The sequence below is a fragment of the Rattus norvegicus genome, chromosome 4, assembly GCF_036323735.1.
Source record: "Rattus norvegicus strain BN/NHsdMcwi chromosome 4, GRCr8, whole genome shotgun sequence".
Lineage (NCBI taxonomy): Eukaryota > Metazoa > Chordata > Mammalia > Rodentia > Muridae > Rattus > Rattus norvegicus.
The window spans coordinates 28,839,841-28,851,813 of record NC_086022.1 but is presented as its reverse complement, the minus strand read 5'-3'; the positions used below and the strand labels follow the sequence as shown (position 1 = coordinate 28,851,813).

General features: G+C 39.4%; 1 protein-coding gene across 1 annotated transcript; it reads right to left on the bottom strand.

Moving 5' to 3' along the window:
* Positions 1-4,824: 4,824 nt before the first annotated feature.
* Hmgb3l2 (high mobility group box 3 like 2) lies at positions 4,825-5,304 on the bottom strand. The gene has a single exon (XM_039108497.1). The coding sequence runs from the start codon at positions 5,302-5,304 to the stop codon at positions 4,825-4,827; it is 480 nt and encodes a 159-aa protein (XP_038964425.1).
* Positions 5,305-11,973: the final 6,669 nt, after the last annotated feature.

Here is an 11,973-nt window from a genome sequence, read left to right as displayed (position 1 = left end):
TGTGGCAATTTAAGTTCAAGAGAGTGTGTGGTGGCTAGACACCCTAGCCCACCACTGAATTGGGATGTGTATGTCTGGCATGGTGGTAACCTGCATTGGGAACTAGGTGGGTAGAGAGATTGTTGCCAGGCTCAGAGAGTAGCCCTTGGTAGTGTGATATGGGATAGAGCAAAGCAGGAGAGATGCTTTGCTGACTGAGATGAAGATGTCTACCAGATATCTTGGGGCACTATGGTGCTGGATCTAGTGTGGGGTAAAAGACAGCATTTATTTTATATTTTGTTGAATTAGAGAAAAGCTGGAAGAAGCTGAGGAAGAGGGCAACCCTGTAGGGGGACCAGCAGTCTCAATTAACTTGGACCCCCCAAGATATCTCAGACACTAGATCACCAACCAGGCAGCATATACCAGCTGATAAGAGGCCCCCAACACATACACAGAAAAAGGTCTTGGTCTGACTTCAGTCATAGAAGATGGATCTAACCCTCAAGAGACTGGAGGACTCAGGAAGTTTAGAGGATTGGTAGGGTGTGTGTAGTGACATCCTTATGGAGACAGAAGGGGGGGGGGTGCGGCAGGTAGAAGGTATGGGATGTGGAACAGTTGGAGGGTGGAATGGGAGGGAAATAAAATTTGGAGAGTAAAAAATAAATAAATAATAAGTAAGTAAATAAATAAATACATTTTTTAAAAAAGAAAATGGGGTAGTTTAGTGTGTTTAATTCTTCAGATAAAAGTGAAATATAGGAAGTTAGAGTCCAAAAACCCAAATAACCTTATTAAAAATGTGGTATAGAGCTAAACAGAGAATCCTCAACAGAGGAATCTCAGACGGCCAAGAAGCATTTACAGAAATGTTCAACATCTTTAGTCATCAGTCGATGAAAATCAAAACAACCCTGAGATTTCACCTTACATCAATCAGAATGGCTAAGATAAAATACTCAAGTGACAGCACATGTTGCTGAAGATGTGGAGAAAGGGGAATAGGTGGCATTTGTCTTTCTGGGTCCTTGTTATATCATTTAGTGTAATTTATTCCCAGTTATATTCATTTACCTGTTAATTTAATTTTTGCCTTAAAGCTGAAGAAAATTTCACACACCACATTTTTATTATCCATTCGTCCATTGATAGTTACCTGTACCGATCCCTTTACCTGTTAATTATAAATAAGGCATCAGTTAACCTGGACAAACAAGTATCTCTGTTGCAGGATATAGATGTCCTTTGGATATAAGCTCAAGAGTGATGCAGCTACTTCATATGATAGTTCTATTTCTATCTTTGTGAGGAAATGCTAAAACTGATTCCCATAGTGACTATACCAGTTCACACTCTCACGAACTCTGAACAAAACATCTTCTTCCCTGTGTCTGTACTAGCACTTGACGTCATTTGATTTTTTTGAGGACAGCCATTCTGACTGGGGCAGGAATGAATCTCAGGGCAGTTTTAATCTAAATTTCTCTGATGAATAAACCATGTCAAACATATTTAAAAATATTTATTAGGGGGCTGGGGATTTAGCTCAGTGGTAGAGCGCTTGCCTAGGAAGCGCAAGGCCCTGGGTTCGATCCCCAGCTCCGAAAAAAAAATATTTATTAGACATTTGTGTTTCTTAAAAAAAAACTCCCCCATTAGAGGCCTTTGGTCCTGTGAAGGCTCAGTGCCCCAGTGAAGGGGAATGCCAGGGTGGGCAGGTGGGAATGGGTGGGTGGGTTGGGGAGCACCCTCATAGAAGCTGGGGATGGAATGGGGTTTCCAGAGGGGAAACTTGGAAAGGGGATGACATTTAAGATGTAAATAAATAAAATATCTAATAAAAAATTTCCTATTAAATGTTTTAAAAAAAGAAACTATCTGCATTCAAATCTAAATGTAGTCCTGCTTTATTTCACCAACCAGTATGCCATTTTTAAATTAATGACATCAGGCTCATGTTACACCACAGAACAGGTGTAATGAGTTTCTGACAGCGTTCTCCCACCCTCTCCCCAATCTTTCTTACTAGTTGTATTATACATTACCCATTGTTCAATGATATAATCCCAGCAGACATTATTGTCATGTCTGCTTTTCGTAATCAGTGACCTTTTATATCAGTTATTTGAAACTGGAATTTTATAGTAATTTCACTTGCCATTTTTGATTTTCAATTCTTTGTGCTTATTAAAGTTTCTAGTATTATTTTTACTTGGGGGGAAATGTCTTTTATCTGCCATCTGTAAATCACTCTGCTAGTAGTAAATTTTTTATCTACTGGCTTTATTTATTTGAAAGATGTTTTTCTTCATTATTATAGCAGCTATTATAAGGTATTTTTGGATATTTTAAAAATACATGTCTGTATGAAGTTTTTTTTTCAGTAATATAGAATGTCTCTTTTAGGTAGGCAATATTTACACAATCATTAGTTTGTCAAAATGGATGACTTCTAAAATGTGTAGCATAGGACTCTAAGAAATCAAGTTATTACTGGTTTTAGAGGGGTTGGGGATTTAGCTCAGTGGTAGAGCGCTTGCCTAGGAAGCGCAAGGCCCTGGGTTCGGTCCCCAGCTCCAAAAAAAAGAACCGAAAAAAAAAAAGAGTGTATTCATTACTGGTTTTAGGGTCAAGGAAGCATGGGCAAATTGGAAAAGGAGTATTTGGGAGAGATCTTCTTCCACCATAAAAGTGCAATTCAGACGCCATGGGAAACACGAGGATAGCAGTTGCTGGGTGTAGATGTTCTCGATCACATACGAGGATGAAGCAGATATCCAGCAAGCTGACCTTTTGTCGAAGGAACTGGTTGGCGTGTTAGCATCCTAGGACCTGCAGCATGCCACAGGAGAGGAAGGAGAAAACTCCAAAGAACTAGGAAAGGAAGCTCCTGCCTCTCACTTAGCATTTGCCGTCAACACTTAACTGCCCAACACTGTACAGTTAAGAAAAGAGAAATGTTTATATATTTCAGCTTTATTTAAAATGTCGAAGAAAATGATGTGGATGTGAGAGTAGGAGGCAGTAAACTGATAACTAGTGCACATGTCAAAATAAGCCATGTGCAAAATGCATGTCCGGGTAACATGTGAGACATCCATGTAAACAACCAGAGCACTGATAAGAGAGTAACCTTCTATGTCACCTCAGGATAGACTCTTTCCTTATCCTTGTAGGAGTCCATTGGCCTCAGGCATCGCATGAATATCAGCTTCTCATGAACATTTTCCTGTGGCCTCTTTTCCTTATAGGACAGCAGGCTTTAGATTAGGGGACTATCTAAAATCCATAATGAGTTCTAATTAATTAATTGAAATTAATTAAAGATTTTAAAAAGATTCTATTTAAAATACAATGACCATTATGAAGGCCTAACTACATTACTATGTGCTAATGATAACTATGGAAAATTTTAACTCTAAATTCACTAACAATTATGCAAATTCTATAAATGTAATAAAATTCGCTGATAGAAATTATAGGAAACATAAATAAATGGAGAGACATTATGCTCTTAGACATAAAAATTAAATTTTATAAGCTATCAACTTTCTTTCATTTTCGTAGATTAAATTTCATCCCAATAAACATTTCCAACAGTTGGCAGTTGGAGTGATGCCTAAGTGCTTAAAAGCACAGGGTACTCTTCTAAAGGACTCAAGTTCTATTCCCAGCCCCCACACAACAGATCACAACCATTTGTAACTCAAATCCCAGGTGATCTGAGGCCCTCTTCTGACCTCTAAGGGCACCAGACATGCATGTGGTACACATTCATACATGCACACAGGCAAAACACTCAAACACATAAAAATAAGTTAATGTTTAAAAATGTTTCAAAAATCTTCTTTTTTAATGTGTAGAGATCACCAGGTTGGTTTTTCAATTTACATTGAAATAACAGAAATCTAGTATACCAATAGCAAGTTTTTTTTTAATGTAATACTGTTTATTTAACTTCAAAAACTTTTCAGCATTCTAAACATACAAAAAAAAAATAGCAGAATGTTGCAAATTTAGGCACAGAGGGTTCGTGACCTTCCATTGATGCAGTTGTTCTTCACATTGCTGACAAAGATGAGTTCTACAGTTGCTTTAAAAAGTTGAAAATCTACTGCACTTAACTAAAGAAAAAACTCCAAATGCTTCTCATGCCAGCTGACTCTTCCCCCCCACCCCTTACCCACCCCGCGCCTCCACAACTAAGAATGTCAGCAGAATGCAATGCCACTATGTACAAAAACAAGACTCTCTGAGACTAAATGGATGCCCACCGCACTATCAACAGGTCCAGCCTCACAGTGCTCGCCCTGAGCTACGGCCCCCTCCGAAAGGCATCTTCCTCTCGCAGCCTCCACGCCAAACAGGGAGCATCAAGAATCTGTCTGGGTTGCTTTGTTCTCTTTGCAAACACGTACAGCTGATAATTCAGGATTTCTAACCAATAACCATATAGTTAACACTACCTTACGAGTTGAGAACAAAATGCCAGAAAAATCTTTAAATGCCTTGTCACACCAACAGCAGAGTGCACTGAGTGAGGAGGACGCGAGAGTGCCTTTTCTTTTTAAAAATGTTTGGAGCTCTGTACAACTTTGATCCAGTTTCAGAGGGCTTCGGACACCCACAGCCACTTCGTGTAAACCACTGACACTTTGAGAAACTACAATATGATCGTGATCAAATTTTGCAACTAAACCTAACAAGGGCAACAGACACAACTCAAATAAGAGATGTGTCAATCACAGCACTTTCCTACTCTAAGGTATTCACAAGGAGACAGAGTTTTTATTCCTCCTCCTCGTCCTTCTCATCCTCGTTCTCCTCTTCTTCCACCTTTTACCGGGCAACTTTAGCAGCACCCTTGGCTCCATCAAACTTCCCTTTAGACTTAGAGTCAGCAGCATCCTTCTCATACTTCGCCCTCAGCTTTGCTGCCTTGGTAACGTAAGGCTGCTTTTCACTGTCGCTTAAGTTATTCCACATCTCACCCAGCTTTTTGGCCACATCTCCAATGGAGATACCAGGGTTTGTGGATTCGATCTTGGGGTGGAATTCGGAGCAGAATAAGAAAAAAATCTTGACGGAAGTCTTTTGGGGGGCATTCGGGTCCTTCTTCCTTTTGCTTCCTTTAGTTGGCCCATAATCTTTCATCTCCGGATCATAGCGCACTTTATCCATCTTGGCCTTTTCATCAAGTTTTGATTTCTCTTTGCTAGACATTGTCTTCAACCTCTCAAAGCACTTCTTGGAAAACTCTGCAAAATTGACGGGAACCTCTGGGTGTCTCTTCTTACGCACTTCCCTGAATGTCTGCATGAAGAAGGCATAGCAGACATCTTGCCCTTTGGTTTCTTGGGAGTCGCCTTAGGCGTCCTGACTGTATTGCTCGCTAGTCTGGGCAGCGCCCAATAGCAAGTTTTTAAGGATAGGAAAAACATTGGTGCACCCATAGTATGTGGTGTCATTCACATATTGATAGCTTGGAAGTAATGAGCATAAAACAGCTTTGCCCTTGGATAGCCAAGAGAGTGGCCTTAAAGCTTCCTCTTCCTTCAGGCTCCTGACCTGTTTCTTCCTGACCCTGACTGATACCGACCTCCTGAGAGTGCTGGCTTCATCTTTCCTTTCCTTGGAGCATTTGTTTTAAATTGCATTTTCTTTCAAATTCCTTTAAAAACTAAATTATTTTTTTGAGAATTTCATATATATTATGTTTGCATCATCACCACTCTTCCTCCTTCCCCTCCAATTCTTTAACAACAACAAAAAAAAAAACCCTGTAAAAACATTCTTTCCAGCAGAATAAGGGTGGTTCATGCCTTTAAATCCAGTACTCAAAAGGCAGAATCAGGCAGATCTTTGTGAGTTCAAGGCCAGCCTGGTCTACAAAATGAGTTCCAGGACAGTCAGAGCTACACAGAGAAACCATGTCTTAAAAAAACCAAAATGAAAAAAATAAAAAGACAAAACCACCCCCCTACCCCCAAATCTCTTTCCAGTATTACAGTGGAGGACTTTCTTAGGGTCTTAAAATTTATCTTTTCCAAGCATAATTGATCATGAAGATGGGTAGCCACTTATTTCATTGCAAACCTCTGGTCCCAAAGGTATGAGAAAACTTTCTCTTCACTAGGATAGGGCCAATTAGCAAACATAGATGACTTGTGGTTTTCTCATTAGCTCTTAAAAATCTTGCTCTCAGCAGAGCTGTACTCTGTTAGCATTTTGTTTTCTGCATATAACAAGAGTCTTAACCAAGGTTGCCTTTAGTATCTCAAAAGTTTGGTTCAATATTTCCTACAACATTATATGCTATTGAGGGGATTAAACAGCAAACTACACATCCCTTACTCTCTCCACCCACCATGGAAAACAAAATTCACTAATGAAATAAAAGATAAATCACAAGTAGGTCAACAGTGCTACCAATACACATGTTGAACCAAAGACTTCTCTCAAGGAATTAGATCTTTTACTGTCTGTATTGAGAAGACAATGCTATTAAGACACCTCACAAAAGAAAATAAAAATGTTTACCAACTTATCAAAGAATAAAAATTAAAACATAAAAAAAGAACTAATTCCCACCAAAAAATGGCAAGCATCGAAAACAAAAATTCCCAAAGATAATCTCAAGTTCTGAGTAAGTCAGAAAGCCAGTGGATATAGAATGCATCGCTTGTGGGAATAGAATGTTGCTTCCTCTTTGAAGAACGATGTCAGCAGTTTCTCAGAAAGTTATATAAGTCAGATAACTTAGAAGGTCTAGTTATAAAGTAGTCTGAAAATAAATGCTTGTGTAATATGTTACATAGGAATTCCCAGAGAAATGTATTCATAATCTCCTGAACTACAAGCAACCCAAATGTCTCTCATCAGGTGATTTGATTAATTGTAACAGCCGCGCATAGAAAACTGTCCAGCACTGAGTTGACATGAATTATTGATAATAGATAACACAAATGAGTCTCAATGACATTAAGCTCAATGAAGTGTCAGCACAAAACACCTAAGTATGTAATGATTCCATTACATGCTGTTCTGGAAGAGATAAAATTAATGTGTACAGATAACAGTCAGATCGGTTCTTGCTTGGGGTGAGGTTGAGGGTGGAGGAATGACAGGAGAAAACCATTAGGGGATCATTAGGTGTGATGTCGAGCTGCATTACTCGCTGGTTGTATAGTTACACTGATATATAAGTCTTGCAAACCTCATTACACCACAGTCTTCAAATAAGAGTATTTTATTTTCTGGGAAATACACTACTGTTAAACTGATGAAAGACAAACAGGTAATGTGAGCATTTCAGCATTGGTGTAAAGAATGAATTTCAGACTGTATGCTTGCCTTTTTTGGACAGAAAATTAAATAATAGGGTTGTGGAAGTGGAGAACAATCACCTTTAAACTCTTTAATAAGTTTTGAGCTAGGAGTGATTGAAACTCCAGTTAGTATGATATCTGCATTTGATAACAGTAGGGAAAATGTTAATAGGTCATGTTCCTAAAGTTTGTAGGGATCTACAAAGGACTCAGAATTAGTGATGTTAAGCAAAGTAGAGACATTGTACTTTCTGATTTTAAAAGACATTATGAAATTTCATCAATCAGTATATTACTATAAAGATGAACATTGAAAAATTAAAGAGAATTAAGTATGAAAACAAACTAGTAAAGCAATATTCAGTCAGTCTTTGTAAAGGAATTTAAACATATGTTTGAACATATATATTCTCTTGGTCAAGTGATGTTGGGAAATTTGGAGATGTACATGTGAGCAGGCCATTGGTCCCAAGTTTACCATTACCTCAATGTCAACCTAAATGTATTAATATCTTAATTTTAAGCATAAGACTTGCTAGAATGATAAAACTCCAGAAGATGATATAGAAGAAAATTTCCTTGGTTTTTCTCCCTGCTTGATCTCTCTCTCTCTCTCTCTCTCTCTCTCTCTCTCTCTCTCCCTCCCCCCCTTTCCCCCCCCCGCCCCCAACAAAGGGAATGATAGAGAGGTGTGCAAGCCAAAGGAGAGAAACAGAATGAAAAGGTACTTGAAGAATGGAAGAAGCTTTCACAAACCTAGTAACTATCTCATAATAAATTAACTTCCAAATAAACCCCTGTAACCCAATAGCAAGCACCTCAGCTAAGGCATTTTCCTCACACAGCTACAGCCCCAGAGCCTGGAGTGGGTTAACTTCTGAGGTATCCTACTTCTAAAGAAACTCAGTGTATTCCAGAAACTTCTGAGCAGCTCTCACTCTCGAGCTAAAGATTCCTAAGTGGTGTAACAATAAGTCATTAGGAGTCAACTTAGTCCTGTGTGCAGCCGTATGACTAGATAAGTACACCTGTCCACCCCTAACACAGACACTTCTGTTTGCCGCATATGGAGATTAACACAGGTACCCACAGCTGGTTGGAGTTCAAAGAATACTCGACTATTCAAATCTCAGCCCTAAATGCAACATCTATACCTTGCCTCTCCTCCCAAGGCTCAGGACCAACGTGAAGGAGGGGGCAGAGGTCATGAATGACCGGAAAGGAAACTGTTCTTGCCATAGCAGGTCAGCTGCACATAGGAACTAATGGCAGTTTGGGCAGCATGCATGAGACCTGTGTAAGTTCAAGCCAGATTTAAAAAAAAAAAAATCCCAGCATGAGTGTCATGATTTGTATATGCTCAACCCAGGGAGTGGCAGGGTTAGAAGATGTGGCCTTGTTGGAATAGGTGTGTCACTGCGGGCAAGGACTTAAGACCCTCACCCTAGCTACCTGGAAGCCAGTATTCTGCTAGCAGCCTTCAGATGGAAATGTAGAACTCTCAGCTCCATCTGTACCACGCCTGCCTGGATGCTGCCATGTACCTGCCTTGATGATACTGGACTGAACCTCTGAACCTGTAAGCCAGCCCCAATGAAATGTTGTCCTTATAAGACTTGCCTTGGTCACGGTGTCTGTTCACAGCAGTAAAACCCTGACTAAGACAGTGGAGATGACTGGGCCACCAAGCCACCCTCCTGGCTGAGGAGCTATTGACAACTGACAACTACCAAGAATGGAGAGTCAGTTTTCTTAAGAGGATAGTTCCTGGTGGGAACCACTCCTAGAGGAAGGCCATACATCCAAGAGCGTGCAGGCAGCGCTAACGGGACTTGATGAGGTTGCAAGGGGGTGTTTGTTGTTATTGTTGTTTTAAGGACCCAAAGTTGGGTGGATAAGGATTCAGGATAGACCTGGGAGGAGTTAAGGAAGGAGAATGAATATATTCAAAACATATTGTACAAAATTCTCAAAGAACTAATAAAAATAAACAATTCTCAAACCAGAAAAAAAAATAAAAATAGAAAAAAAAACTGGCCAAAGAATTTGCTAACAAATTTCTCCAAATAAAAGATGCAAATGCATATCAGCACATAAACAGTACACAATATACTGGTCACCACGGAAACTGAAAACCAAACTGTAAGGAAACCAACTTTATACCTATGAAGCCTTACTAAAAATGAAGAAACAAAGGATAAGTGTTGGTGAGGTTGTAGAAAAGTCAAAACACTTGGACTTCACTGATGCGAATATTAAATAACGCTGTGCAAGTGAAAATCTTAGGGAGGTTCCTCATAGGTTAATAGACTTCTATGGTGATACCTATGAGCTATCCAAAGAATTGGAATTGGGATCTCAAGCATACATACAATCTCTTGTTTATTCGAGTATTATTGTTTATATTTAAAAGCTAAAAAACTACCTAAGTGTCTATCAACAGTGAATAAAAGAGATGACTTACACATCCATGGTGGAATACTAATTAGTCTCATTAAAAATTGGCATTCTCGACAACATGAAACACAAAGGACTTTTTACTTAACATTTCAGAAAATCACAAACAAAAACAAAACCCAGAGAGAGAAAAACTATACAAGCCTACTTACATGTGGTATTGAAAATAAACTCATAGAAGTAGAAGTAGGAAATATAGTGGTGTTTTCCTCAGGTTAGAGGTGAGGAAAAACAGATGTAAACTACATAACTAAGTTCTCAAGCTCTTCTCTACAACAGTGCTCGGGCTAAACAAATATGGTTGTGTGTACTTCAAAATGACAGATCTCATATAAAGTGTTCTTATGAAAACAAACAGCTCCTCACCACTTAAACAAAAGCTGTGCAAAAATAAACATCAGGGGACAGTAGATATACTCTTTATTTTGGTTGTGTTATTGCTGTCATAGATGTTTGAATATGCCCACACCCAGAGATTGTGTATCCTAATACTGTGAAGTTTAGCTCCTTGTATGTTGATACCCTAATAGAGGGGTGAACCAGCAATGCATTCAATATAGCAGTTTTAAAGACAAAAAATCGTTAAGAGCCAGCTGCATGTCTCCAAGTCTTTCTTCCAATATCAGTTGGAATTTACTTATGAAAAGGGAAGTGTGGGGCTCTGGCAGTGGAAGCCTAATCCATAGCATGTCCTCTACAGCGTTCTGCACTTTATGACAACTGTGATGTGATGTCACCCTAGGGAGGGAACAAGAAGGTGACAGGAATAAAAAACGTTGGCTTCTATGTGAGGGCTAGTGCCATCCCTTTCATAGTTTTCAATTTCTTAGCCTTTGCGAGTAGTCAAAATCCCATTCTTTTTGTGCCTTGGGGTAGGAGAGCAGAGTCTTCTTTGTCATAGCTGATAGGTGGCCTTGGCCATTCTGCATCCCTCTGTCTGGCTCCAGAGTCTGTCTAAAGCGTGTGCTGTAGCTTGCTCTCAGAGCGTACCACACACTCACACTTTCCAGATTGTTTTTTTCTTCTTCTCCTCCACATCCCCTTACATGGAGCGCAACCTACAAACTGTGAAGACTCTTTCATTTATTTCTTGTCTGAGGTACCTAAAATGTTTGACCTAAGGTCAAGGACTATAGATAATTAGCTCATGATGTAGAAATAACAGATTTCTCCTTACAGATTTATAATCACAGGATCCCTGTATTCTAATAATACTATTTATAGTAGAACATCCAAGTGAAATGGTAAGAAAGCCAAAGTAAACCAAAGACAAAGTAAATTGCTTCAATCTAGGTTGAGTCATATCACCATTAGTTTTAAAGTCAAGATGATGTTTATTGGTTTTCTTCTTTTTTTCTTTTTCTTTTTCCTTTTGCTATAATCTAAACTGGCCATCCTATTTTGGAGAGTAATCGAGGTTTAACTTGCCTGCCTAGAAATTCTTTGCAGTTAGCCTTTGATCAGATTAGTGCAATGAATTGTGCTTAGTGCTGGAGAGCTGGTCCGAAGTGGGAGCCTGTAATATGCACTCGCTCCATTTAGCTGTATTTTCTACTATAACTCTCTTCTAGAGACTGAAGTAAAGGCTTATTCCCTTGTGGGGGAAGTTCACAATGCTGACAGCAATCTTCCGAGTCTCATGACTCAGGCTCTGAACACCTCGAAAGTGCACAGGCAGCGATCTCCTGAAGCTTTATTGTGCCAGCATCAAGGTCAGCCAGTGAACCTCAGCTCACATTTGTACAGTTGAAATTCTGCATTACTTGGGAAGGAAAGAGAAGTTACTTTTTTGGGCTGCATTCCAGAAGAGCCAAATGTGTTTCCTGCTACTATAAAAAGTATAGTTGCAGCACATTCTTCTTGTTGCCTATCAAGATTCATTCTTCTTTGCTAATGACATTCTGATATCATTCTCAGCTCAATTACCCAGCCCCAGGACCTGAAACCAGTTTACCTAGTCCAAGAGAGCAATCCCACACCTGTGTCCACCACCAGTTGGTTGACACTGTGTGTGGACGTGATTTGAGCTTCACAAATGAGAATGTTAGGAAATACTAAGAAGATAATTTCCCTTTTTAATGGAGAGAGACAGGATTTCTTCCTGCTTTGGAAGCTCTTGTCTCTGAAGTGCTTCCTCTGCTCTCAGTGGGACACATGGCCAGAGGCAAATGTCTCACAAACTCTTGAACTGATGCCAGTACTG

Coding starts and splice junctions, on each gene's coding strand:
- Hmgb3l2 (XM_039108497.1), bottom strand. CDS start 5,304: ATGCAGACATTCAGGGAAGTGCGTAAGAAGAGACACCCAGAGGTTCCC.